Source organism: Nothoprocta perdicaria, unplaced genomic scaffold, assembly GCF_003342845.1.
Source record: "Nothoprocta perdicaria isolate Ctin4 unplaced genomic scaffold, notPer1 scaffold_290, whole genome shotgun sequence".
NCBI classification, from domain to species: domain Eukaryota; kingdom Metazoa; phylum Chordata; class Aves; order Tinamiformes; family Tinamidae; genus Nothoprocta; species Nothoprocta perdicaria.
Genome location: NW_020455522.1, coordinates 430967 through 443981, shown reverse-complemented (window position 1 = coordinate 443981; position 13015 = coordinate 430967). Strand labels below are relative to the sequence as shown.

The 13015-nt window shown below is 41.3% G+C and overlaps 1 protein-coding gene across 2 annotated transcripts; it reads left to right on the top strand.

Annotated features, from left to right (window-relative positions):
* Positions 1–60: 60 nt before the first annotated feature.
* On the top strand, positions 61–12237 carry APMAP (adipocyte plasma membrane associated protein). Of its 2 annotated transcripts, none has more exons than XM_026041720.1 (9): positions 61–192; positions 1867–1983; positions 4274–4389; positions 6305–6397; positions 8512–8628; positions 9784–9883; positions 10275–10409; positions 10594–10786; positions 11485–12237. In XM_026041720.1, the coding sequence occupies exons 1-9, from the start codon at positions 62–64 to the stop codon at positions 11692–11694; spliced, it is 1212 nt and encodes a 403-aa protein (XP_025897505.1). In that variant the 5' UTR covers position 61; the 3' UTR covers positions 11695–12237. The 2 variants fall into 2 exon arrangements, with proteins under 2 accessions (XP_025897505.1, XP_025897504.1); XM_026041719.1 differs by having other exon boundaries at positions 9709–9883.
* The last annotated feature ends 778 nt before the right edge of the window (positions 12238–13015 follow it).

Below are 13015 nucleotides of genomic sequence, written 5' to 3'. Positions count from 1 at the left end.
GGGCCGGGCCGGGCGCGAGGGGCGGGCCGGGCCGAGCCGGGCCGCACCGCGGCTGGGGCCGATGCGGGAGCGCACGGAGGTGGCCGCCTGCTCGGGCAGCATGAACGAGGCCGAGGGCCTGCGGCAGCGCCACCCGTTCCGGCCGCAGGTGATCACCGAGGACAGTCCGGCGCAGGAGGCCAAAGAGGGCAGGTGGGCCTCGAGCGGGGAAGGTGGGAGGAAAGGGCTGCAGTGAGGGCTTGGGGAGGGGCAGCCTGGTCTGATCTGTGAGGAGTGGGGAGGGTCTCTGCCTGGGGCAAGGGGCCCACCTGCCTGGGTACCCAGGTGACCGTGGTGGGAGGGCCTGGCCGGAGCTGTGAGGTGAGGAGATGAGGGTGACCTGGCCTGAGGGAACTCTGGCTGCCAAGTGCTAGTGGCTCAGCTCCGGTGGCCTGACCTGGCCTGGCCTGGCAGGAGGGAGGCGTCTCTCTGGTGCCACACTGCAGAGAGGGGCTGTCCTGGTGTAGCAAGTGTGCAGGGGACTGCGGTTGGGTATCCAGGGTCTGGGAATGGAGGCCAGGACTGGAGGCATACTCCAGGGCCATTTGCTAAGCTTTGGAATGGAGGCCATTCCTTTCTCTCTGGTGTTTTGYGTTGGCCTGGCTCCTCACTGCTCACAGTGCTCTTGTCTCAGGCAACGTGTGCCATTTGGCTTTAAGTCTGTTTATATTTGGCTGTGGTTGAATGAATACCCAGCATTTGTCTAAAAATAACTTTATTATGTGGCTAGCTCAAAGAAGATCCCATTCCCAGTTCTCTGTTGTTGTCTACTAGAACTTCAGGCCATAACTGTGGTGGTGTAGTTTGCTTGGCTTTCCACTGTGTAAAGTGGTTGATGACTTGATGGTGAACCAAAGTGACCCCTCTCCTGTGTGATCACCCTGAAGCTTCTCCTCCCTGCCCTTCAGGGTCCTCAGAATGAGGCAGTTGCTTTTTGGCTGCATAAGATCCCTTTTAGGGTGATCCACCTTGGCGTTTTCTTCTTTGCTGCTGCTGCTCAACACAATCCTGCCTCTTATTGCTGGGACTCCAACAGTGATGCCAGGAACCGATCCTTAAGCTCTCAAGACTCTTTTGTGCAAGGCTGGAGGCGGTAGCTCTGGAAGCTGCCCCTTTTCTGGCTGGGTGCTGATGGAGGAACCAGCTCCTCCCTTCCCTTTGCCCCAAATATTCACTCTGAGCTGCTGATGGAAAGAGTGCAAGGGTTAGTTCAGAGCCATCAGGCTGAGCTATTTGTCCTGGTCTGATGCTATGTGGAGACTGGCTCTCTGTGCCAGGTGGTGTTTCAGAGTTGCTAAAATTGTGGGAACTGCTTTCCTAGCTCAAGACTAGGAGTTGCTGAGCTTTGTGCTGTGATCTTCTCTGCAGAAGTTTGACTGATACCTCCAAATGGGCTGAGAATGAACTGTCTTCATTCTTGATCAAAATCCACACATCATTGTTTCTGCTTTTGGAAAAATTATGAAATATTTTCTTTTTTTTTTGCTAAAATGGAAACCACTGTCAAAATAAGTTCAAGTAAAAAAAAAAAAAGAAAAAACGCATCAAATTCTTGTTTTTTAGTCAGCTCTAATGTGTAATGTGTGTGAAAATAGGACGTGTGCAATGCGTTACCTTMTGTGATCCTGTAATACTGAGAATGATTAAATGCCCTTTTCTCTTGTCTGTATGTTAGAGTGGACCTTCAGAGTCATTTGAGACAGTGATTGGGGAAAAAATATTTCCATTTTCTTTTGTAAAGAGAACAGACAATAAGAGCATTTAAAATTTTTTTTTGTATTAAGCTGTTTTTAAGATAAAAACCTATTCCTTGTTTGTGTTTGGCAGTACGTACAGTGGCAAGGTGTTCCGTGTGACCTTCTTGACTTTGGCTGTGTCCCTAATTATTCCCCTGCTTGGAGCAATTGTTCTACTGGATTGTCCTATAGACCCGCAGCCTATAAGGTAAAGCTTTGCTTGGTTTTCAAATCAGTGCTATTGAAGTGTAACTTTTGATGAATTCTGTTTTTTCCAGCAAACAAGATTTAAGACAACTGTGATCAAATTGCATTGAGAAGATCGAAGAGTGATTGTAATATTATCCATCACTGTGGCCTGCTCTGTGTACACAGCTCTTGAGCCACCTTGGGCAGTTTTTTCAGTATTGAGCAACGAAGGAGCTGAATTTCTTTTTGATCAATAACTTAGAAAATGATTTTTTGCTGTCCAAGCTGTCAGTGGAGTTTGTGGCTTACTTGCATGTACTCTTGTCTTCTGTGAGATAAGACAGAGAGATTGAGCCTTATTTTTAACCACCTCTGCTGTTATATTTCTATCCAAGAGAGTCTTCATTTAAAGCTTGAAACTGAAATGAATAACCTGACTAGGTCAATTTGGCATTTTTAAATGCAAATCTCTTTAAGCAATCCATCTGCTAGTATTTATGATCAGCTCAAGAACTATTCAAAGAAAAGGAAGAGCGCTGTAAGTATCTACAATCAAAAGAACCTGTTAATGTGGTAGACTATTACTCTACAACGTTGTCCTACCAGTAGGATATTAGATGCAAGTTCCCTGGCTGCAGATTGTGATGAAATGCTTTCTATTGTGATTTACTTAAAAACAAACAAACAAAAAAACCCCAAACCTTTTTCTAATGTATGGTAGAGAGTAACTGTCACRTTCCAGCACTTCTTAGTTTAAGTCCTTTTTAAAAAGTCAGGAGAATTACTCTTCTTGTTCAAATCACTGACTAATCTTGCTTTGAGTTCTTAAGCATTTTTTTAGCTTCACTGCCAGAAATGCTTCAAATCTTTATGACAGACTGGATGCATCTCCATGATGCTTAGAAAGTGCTTTGAAACAGTTCAAGGAGATGCTGTTTAAAGTGATCACATCAGTGAAAAGACATACAGAAGTTTTGTTCACCAATAGATAATGTTAATCTATATGCCACTGGAAATGATTTTCCACTAAAATAATCTCCATATGAGATTTCTGAAGACTTCCATAAAAGCAATTTGGAATAAATCAGCCTGTCTTCCCAGAATGGTTGTAGGTACAAAGGACCTCTGGAGATCATCTGGTTCATCCCACCTGCTCAGGCAGGGTCATCTAGAGCACATTACCCCATCGGCTTTTGAAGATCTCCAGTGAAGGAATCTCCACAACCTCTCTGGAGAACCTGTTTCAGTTCTTAGTCACCCTCCCAGTATACTAGTTTTCCCTTCTTTTCAGGTGGACCTTCTTGTGTTTTCATATGTGCCTGTTACTTCTTAACTAATTGCTGTGTATGCTGAAAATAATCCCCATCCTCTCTGCTTCCTCCCTTCTGATGCTTACACACATTGACCACAATCTTTCCAGGCTGAAAATTCCCAGCTTTCACAACTTTTCCTCATATTAGAGATGTTCCAGTCCCTTTGTCATCTTAGTAGCTTCCAGATGCAGGAGCTGCGTAGGCATCATCTTCCCTACTTCTTTGGTCTGTAGTTGATTAGAAATCCAGCTTACTTGAATCTGGCTATTTATGTGAATAAGGACTTACAAGATTGAGCCTTATTTTATTGTCTTTTAGATTTCATTTCAAGTCTCTTTGTGGTAATGTACATTTTATTCCATTGCATTAGTCTTTCATCATTAGGAAATCATTCAAGTCGTGAGTACACATGTTTTGATGTGGCACGAAGGTGTGTGCCCCCTAATGCTCAAACACTATTGTAACATTTTTTTAAAGAATCTTACATTATTCAATACTTTAATTTTTTTTTCTCCATGATCAGTGTATTATATGGTGCTAGATTTTACTGTATTGTAAAATTACAGACTTTTAAATTTCAGAATTGTTTGTTTAGAAACTTGGAATCTATATCTAGGAAAAACATTCTGATACAAACATCTCGTTTAACTGAGGTAGAAGTAGTTTTTTTTGTGTGCTGAAATCCTTTTCTTTGTATAAGGATAATGAACCAAGAATGTATTGTTTGACTTAAAGCTCTACAGCCTTCTAGATGTGTCCCAAAAATATATGCTTGCAACTTCTTTTCTGAGCAGCAGAACAAGAAATTTATTATCCTTGATGAACAAAGTCCAATTTTCAGTTTTTGACCTGTGCTTTCTGTGTTGAAATACTCAGTGGAAAATATGGATCAGGCATGCAGCAGTTGGCAAGCTATGTAAAAGCAATTGCATGACTTTCTTCTCAAGTGCTTTTGCAAATTTGTGAAAGTTATGAAATCTGTGTTCTGCTCTACAGCTTGAAAGAACCTCCCCTTCTGACAGGGGTTCTGGAGCCAAATATCAAGTTACGAAAAGCTGAGCGATTATGGGAAGGTCAACTTCTTGGACCAGAATCTATTGCCAATATTGATGGTAAGCACTGTCAAAAAAAACTTTTAGAAAGGGTCTTTAAATGATGCTATATTGATAAGGGTGCGATCACCTTCAATAACAATCTCTGGAAGTATTTTCATGTGTTAGAGTGCTATTTCATGTGTAGTACAGGTGCCCTTGTGTACATGTTAGGGCACGTGTGTTTCATCACCAAATCACAAACCAAGGCCTCTTCAGAGCCATTTCCTAATGAGGTGGCTAGACTTGTAACGGCACAACACCTCCTCAGTAGGAATCGAGCACTGTGCAGCTGTGATTCTGTGCTCCTGGAGGGATAAGGTTGGGAACTACCTTTGATGCGAGTCCTTTATTGCCTTAACAGGGAAGGCAGATAGCTTGCGAGTGGCAGGTGAGGCCATTGCTGCAACATCCTTCAACATAAAAGTAAACATTAGCCATACGTTTTATTTTCCTTCTACTCTATCTCTTAACCAGTAAAATATTTAACATCCTGACTTTTATTTCAACACAGTGAAAAAACGCTCTATAAATTCTCTCCTTCCTCAGATTACTTCTCTTTACTGCCTCTCTCTACTAACATTATGCTGAAGTGATTACTTGGAACCAGTAGTTCTTTTCTGTTCTCCAGTGTTTTCAGTCTTGTCAGAAATTCCTTAAGGAAATCCTTGCACAAGGCCCAGCTCTCCTGTGGATTAAGTAAAACAATGTGACTGGAAATAGTTTGCAGAAGGTAGAAACCTTTTTGAATGTTGAAGTCTTATTGCCTTTTAAAGTATTATTAGGAGGCTTAAATTTCAGTTACACTGAAGATGGAAAAGTCCAAGCAACGGGCTCTACTAATCCAGTAGTCCTTCATTTGCCATTAAATTTGGATGTGTGAAAGTGTTCAGGTACTGTGTGGAAGATTCTGGTAAATCTGTCATATGACCTGGCATAACTACATCAGTTGAGCAATGCTTGTGGGTTGGATGATCATTAGATTACTTTGGTTCTTGTAGCTGTTCTGCAGGACAAGTACAGTTGAGGCAACAGCAGTTTAAACCTCTTCAGTAGAGCTTAGCAACCTTCTGGAACCTGCACAAGAATGAGTTTTATTTAGTGAGACCGGTTTGACTGCCAGATGTGACATGGAGGGCAGGTACCAGCATAGAGGGACATTGAGGGCATGTGAGGGCATAAACAAAATAGATTTAATGAGGGATTTGCACTCCCAAACTGTGCAGGGAGCCCTGGGCACTGAGTGAAGGAGTTGCTGATGGGAGGCTGCTTTATGGACATATTGGATGCCTAGGCAGGACTTTCTTGGTGTATCCTAAGGTCTCTTTTTGTCTCCTGTAGCTACTTTCTCAAGTTGACTGTGCTAAGCTTGAGTAATCACTGATTGAGAAGCAGCTAGACCTTGCTGACAAAACTGAGTGTGTGTGTCTGGTCCTGGCTGTTTTCAATCAGACTGTAGAGACAACGTTCCAGGCCTGGCATTGCATCCTCGACCAGGCACCCAACCCTTGCCAGATCTGCAAGCACTCTCCACAAGTGGCAAAATGGACACAGGGCCTGATCACACTGTGTGATGATACAGAAATGTACCTGCAAGAATCAGTCCAGTTACCAGCCAGTTACTAGCCAGTATATGGTTATCATCATCTTTAACTGGAGCCTGGAGTCAGTTATACATAGTAAAAACCTTTATGCCCCTCAACTCTTAAGACGTTAATCCCTTCTTTTCTTGAGCTGGTGAAAGCCTAACTGAATGCATTTTCTTGCCTTGAATCTCTTCCTCTTCACTTTTTATTCTTTTGGTACAAGTGAAGAGGAATGTGTTGCTACTTCACTGTATTTTAAGCATGAATTGTGCTTTATGCTAGCACTTCTATCATGGATGTTCTCCATTGTAATTTTGTGATCAAGCTGATGTTGTCACTTGTCTCTGCAGATGTGCTCTTTACTGGGACAGCTGATGGAAAGATTCTAAAAATTGAAGATGGGGAACTACAGACAATAGCTAGAACTGGACATGGTCCTTGTGGTAAGTGACAGCTCCTGAATGTGCCTTACCTGAAAATATTTCGATCAGGGCTTGTGTTAATGATGTTATTGTTCTGTTGATGATGTGATTGTTCTGTTTAGATTGTTTATGCAAGTATTTATAATGTCTATATCACTCTCTGTAGAGATTTGTAAAAGACATACAAAAATTCCATCTCCAGGTGAGGAAGAACTTCTTTACTGTGAGGGTAACAAAGCACTGGAACAGGCTGCCCAGGGAGATTGTAGAGTCTCCTTCTCTGGAGGTCTTCAAAACCCACCTGGATGCCGCCCTGTGCCACATGCTGTAGGTGTGCCTGCCTGAGCGGGAAGGTTGGACTAGATGATCTCTAGAGGTCCCTTCCAACCTTGAATATTCTGTGATTCTGTGATTTCTATGAACCAGGTAGGAATGGAAACGTGTATAAGCACCAGCAGGGATAGTCAGGCAGAGCTAAAAATATGCCTGGTGTTGATAACTGAGAACATTAGCTCAGCTCAGTTTTATTGCTGGGGGTGTTTGTCATGACTACAAGGCATACATGCCAATAGGAAACAGGAAACAATCTTAGCATCAGGAGAAAGACAACGTTGCAATATATGACAAGTAACATTCCTTTTCCTGGTAGCCCATCCAGGGGGGAAAATAACCCTCTAAATAAGGAAAAATGGGCTGCAGTGTGGCCTGATGCTGAATTCAGCAAGTTGGGAGAGAAGAAGCACCTTATAATAAATGGGGACTCTTTGGGATATGAAAGACCTGTCCAAAAGCAGTTTGTTTTGCCATTCAAGAAAATGCTAGAAATGCAATTAGGATGTGACAGCTGGTGCACACAAGGGATCGTGTCCAGACAGTTTGGATATATACTTCTTGAGTAGGTATCTTGAGCATCCAAGTGTGAGTGAATGAAATCTGAGACAATTTGCAAATGGATAAAATCAACTTATATTTAATTAAAAAAAATCTCTAAATAAACTTAGCGTTCTATTAAAAAATCTAGAAAAAATGCATTGAATTTTATTATGCTCATTTCACTTTGCTTCTGTCTGTGAGAGTTTGTGGTGATTGCACCTGCTTTAGGGAGACCTTCCACTGATAAAGGTAGTTCTGTATATTCATGGCTAACTCGCAACTATTTTGCGCTGAAGTCCATACCTCTTTCTGAAAAACTTATTTGCCTCATTTGATGAACTTACTGGAAGCAAGTGAGAACAACTGCTCATGGCATGTTTGTTAATGGAACAACCTCTATGGAGAAGCTTATGGTTGACAAGCTCAACTGAGATGTCTGGCTGGTGTTTGTTATGGCTGTGTATTTATGCTCATGTATGCGCATGTGTTGTTTTTTTTGGTTGTTTTTTGTTTTGTTTTATTTTGTTTTTGTGATATAGAAGCCTTTATTTTGGTGACAGAAGAACTGTAGCCCTGTACTAGTGGCATGTCATGTTAGACTGTAGACTGGGGTTGTTGTTGTCTTTAGCTTGTATTAACACACTTAGCCTTTTAGCTACGTAATGTTATGTAGCTGTTCACATGGTTAGGCTTAAACTGATTTGGAAGCACTCTTCTGGCTGCCTAACAGCTAGGACAGCCTTGGCCCTGACTGCAAATGAGGTCATCTAATATAAAGGTGGCCTTCTAGGGGCTGCTTAGGCAGGTGGGTGCCTTAGGTGAGGGTGGGTGAAAACAATACATCACCTCTCTCTGATCATCTCCATTGGACTTATACAGCTTGTACTTGGGAGAGAAATGTGAAATTGGGTGGGTGGGTGGGTGAGTGGAAAAAAAATCCAGAATTTCTGTGAATAAGTATCAGAAGTAGAATTTCCTTGCATTCAGCCTTGCTTAGGGCAATTGTTAGGCAGTTACCAGCTTGTCAAATGATAGGATAATCCCCATCTTTTGGTCAATCTTGAAACATTTGTTTCCCTTATGCCTGAGAATATAAGAATGGTGTCTTTTGTGTGTGTGTGTGTGTGTGTGTGTGTGTTTGTGTGTATGTGTGTACGCGCACATGTGCACTGCTGCTGTGCTGTTGCTAAGCTGAAGTTTAACCTTTGTGGATGGCCTGAATGCCTTCCACTTATTCATATTAAAACATTTTGTTTTCTAAGGAAGGTGGGAAGATGAGCCAACTTGTGGAAGGCCACTTGGCATCAGAGTTGGACCAAATAACACCCTTTTTGTGGCAGATGCTTATCATGGACTCTATGAAATTAATCCTGACACAGGTATGAATTTACTATACAGTAGGTCTCTTCCCCTGACCAGCCTGGGCTCTGCTTGGAGTTCTGCCAGGTGCTGTAGGCAGAGGAAAGCTTGCTGCCTTTAGAAAGTGGATAGCAGCTCTCTAAATGAAATATGCCACGCAGGAACTTTATTTTCTTGTAGCAATCACTTTGCTCTATCTCTCTTTGTCTTGGTTGGAATTAGCAACTGTAAGTTGCTTATCTTATAGTGACATATGCTTGAAACTTTCAAATTTGATATCTCAGTATCCATAAATAAAGCTCTGTGTAGCTATTTTAGTTGCCTTAAAAGGGAAAAAAATAATATTGCTATTGCATAACTTTTTCCCAGTGTTTGTGCTGCTTCTGTTTCTACCTTGATCTTGCTGTATGGTAGCGAAGAGCTTTTGTTCATCTTCTTGAACTGGTGGAGAGGGCCAGGATTCTAGTTCTCACTTAGTGGAAAGGTTGAGACTCTACAGCTTTGGAAGGATATGTTCAAGATCTCCCCTTTTAATTGCAAACTGCTGTCACATTAGTTCTGTCATGTGTCAAGAACAAAACAAACCATGCACAGGGATGATTTGAATAGTTTTTAAGTTAGTCTTAAAGCCTTGGTTCTGATAACTTAATATCTGACAATGCATGGAGTGTGACGATCCATTTCAGGTAAACGTTTCAATGCTGAATTCTTGCCTATAGTTAATGTTTATTCCTTTTGTTCTCCCAAACTGACAGGGAGAGATAGAGTAGTGATTGGCTTGCCCAATTTCTTCTGCAAGGTTGGGATGCTTGGTTTAAAATGGGCTCCAGAAACTGAATCTGGCACTTCTCAACAGGAAATTTCTACAACTTCATTTCTTCTGAAAAGTATCTCTCCTGGTTGTTTTCTACTCGCATTGAGTACATTCCTCACAACCCAAGGCCTTATTTACATAACACATGCAAAAATGAAAAAAATGAAGTGCTTGTTAACTTTGTTTTAATATTTAACTTCAAAGTATTTAACCTCCAAAGCAGAGCGCACACAAGCTTGTCTTTTTTTTTTTTTTTTCCTTTCTTTTTTTTTCTCTTTGTAACCAGGGGAAACAAAAATGCTTGTCTCAACTAAAACAATAATTGAAGGTCAGAAGTTGTCTTTTCTGAATGATCTTACAGTCACTCGGGATGGGAGGAAAATCTACTTTACTGATTCCAGCAGCAAATGGCAAAGGCGGAACTACTTGTACTTGGTCATGGAAGGCACAGATGATGGACGGTAAGTATTTCTTCCTAAAGACATTTATCTTCTTGTAAGCTCAGCAACGGGAGTAGGTATGGCCGCTCTACTTCATCTCCAAGTTATTTAAAAAACCAAAACACTTGTGCAAACAATGTGCCTGCAAAATAAATTAAATTCCTCTTTTTCCTTTAAAAAGACTTCAATGCAATATCCTTTTAAAAAGACCTTGTAGCCTGAAGTCTTCATGAATGCTGTTTATCTTAACTGGCCTACTGTATTTTTCCTGTGTTCCCTAAGTTTCATGACTATTCTGTCTTTTTAAGTGAGGCCAGGCTGGGGTGAGAGGAGGGAAAATACCCGAGGGGGGAAACCAAGATGAGTAAATATTTGTTTCCACTCMCAAACATGTATAATGTTCTCTTGTTAGCCTGCTTGAATATGACACGGTAACAAAAGAAGTGAAAGTCTTAATGGTGGGGTTGCAGTTTCCTAATGGAGTCCAGCTCTCTCCAGCAGAAGATTTTGTCCTGGTCCAGGAAACAACCATGGCTAGAATCAGGAGGTGAGTGTGACTTTAAAAATATTACTGTGTCTACCACTAGCCTGCCCCTGGTTTTTCTGTTGAAAAATACATTTTTTTTCTATTACTACTATTCTTCATTATTCCCAATGAATTTCTTTTGGGAGCTGATTGTCATTTACTGCTTAAGTGAAGATGTCTTAGTGCTGCTCTCTATGACTTTCAGGTATTATGTGTCTGGCCTGATGAAAGGTGGAGCGGATATTTTTGTTGAGAATATGCCTGGTTTTCCAGATAATATCAGATTAAGCAGTTCTGGAGGATATTGGGTAGCCATGTCAACTATTCGACCCAATCCTGGATTTTCAATGTTGGATTTCTTGTCTGAAAAACCATGGATTAAAAGAATTATATTTAAGGTAAACCTCCCTCTCCCTGCACCCCTCTGCTCTGCCAAGTGTGTGTGTGTATGTCTGTTGGGGGGGATGGGAAGAAAGAAAACAACCTGCACCTTCGTATTTAGTACAGGAACGGAAATCATAAATATCTGTTTCTTTTTCTTCACAGGAAGCTTTTCTTTTTTTTTTCCCTTTATTTTAATACTACGATTAAAACTGTATCCAGTTAGAACAGTCTCCGTATGTTTTAAGATGGTTCAAATAATGCTATCTTCCCTGATTAGCTCTTAAGTTGCTTTCCACTGTGATATCAGAGAAGAAAGAAAGGTTGTCTTTGCTTTAGTTGTGCAACAACAGAGAGGCTGCATTTGAACATGTAAAGGCTCCACTTTGTGATGCTATGGAGAGCTGAGCTTGACATATGCTGTTTTGACACTAGCTGTGCCAGAAGAAGCTGATGTCTCCTGCATCGGGGTGGACATATGTTCAGCACAGTCCCGGAGTAYGTTTTTTTTAATTGATGATTCTTTTTAAAGTTAGCTTTTCAGATGTTAATTTGTTAAGCCTGTTTCATAGCTGTTTACTAAATGTGTAGTTAACTTCTCAGCTGCTTCTTCCGGGGAATGTGAAATGATCTTTGACTGTGTAAGTGTCTCAGATCTGATGATATAGAACAATCTGCTAACTTTTTTTTTTTTTTTTTTTTTCTCTCTCCCTAGCTCCTGAGTCAGGAAACTCTGATGAAGTTTGTGCCCAGGTACAGCCTTGTTGTTGAACTTAGTGAGACAGGATCCTACAAAAGAAGCTTTCATGATCCCAACGGAGTAACAGTACCTTACATTAGTGAGGCACATGAACACAATGGATATCTCTACCTGGGCTCCTTCCGATCTCCATTTATTGGTAGACTTAACCTTCAGCATGTTTAATTGTTCACCTGTGATGAAGTGCCACTGTCCTTTAATACTCCAGAGGTATGAAGGAAGGATGTGCTTGAGACAGCGTGTGACCAAGGACGAACAAGTGAAGATGGTTAGTCAGTTGCACCATTCTGTTGCCATTTGAAAACCTGAATGGCTTGCTGTTAACTGTAGTCTTCATTGGTTTGATTTGGCTGCTCCTGCTTTGGAATTGGCATGTGTAATATTAATGCCTGTGATGTTGAGGATCTTCGTATGGTTAAATGCTCCTTAAGTGAAAGCCATTGCTTTTCCTTTCCCACCCCTGTTTGGAGCATCTTGAACAAACATAAGCCACCTGTAATGCAAGTATCTTCTTACACTGGAATGATCATTGGATTAATGATGTATCATTTGRATTGAAGAGATGTTGCACATTTGTTTCCTTCTGTTTTAGAAACTACTCTGTAGGAGTGATTACAGTGCATGTTTTCATGTCACTCTACAGCGCTGTGGTAGAGGCAACATCATTCAGAATGTGACTAGAAGTCTAGTTGTACTACCCAAGTTTCTTCAATTCCAGCCTATGTAATCAACATCTGAAACAACACCTGACTGTTAATCAACATGCAGAATCTGATTTGGTCATTGCCTGTGGAGTCCTGTGTTTCTTTATAGCGTCACAGTCGGATAATGAGTGAAAGTTGCATTTTATGTGGAATTGAAGACCAGTGGGTTTAAAATGGTTCACCCGCATAACCGTTTCTTCCATGATTCCCAGGTGCTCTGTGTCTCTTTTGTTGGTTATGTGGATGGCCTGCCCAGAGAGTCATGGGAGGGAAGAGAGTCAGCCCTATAAATCCTCTTCCACATGCTCTTTATGGAGAGATGCTAAAGCTTTTTGGGAAGAATGGTGTCTCGAACAAATGTGAAGTGAAAGGGCTCCTGCAAATTCCGGTCTGCTAGTGAGGCCTTTGTAAAAATCTTAATGTGTAATAATAGCTGATAGATGATTCCTGATGTCTCCAGAGGAAATTGTTTACTTCTTGTATTGACTACTTCAAAGTTACAGGTATGTTGTTTAAGGGGAAAAAAWTCCAAGGCATGCTTTTCTCTTCACTATCACAAAAGAAAAGACTTTTTTATTCACACCTTGAATAAATGTATTTTCGTCTTATATAGATGTTAAGGGCAATGAGAATGAAAAAGGTTATGATGTTCAGTTGTACAAAAGCTGAGCAACTCAGTGATTTGATTCCTGCTGTAGGACTGAAGACTTGGCTGCTTTCCCCTCTTTTGCCACTGGGTGATAGTCAAAGATAATTTGCTCTATCCTTCAACTTCCTCCCAC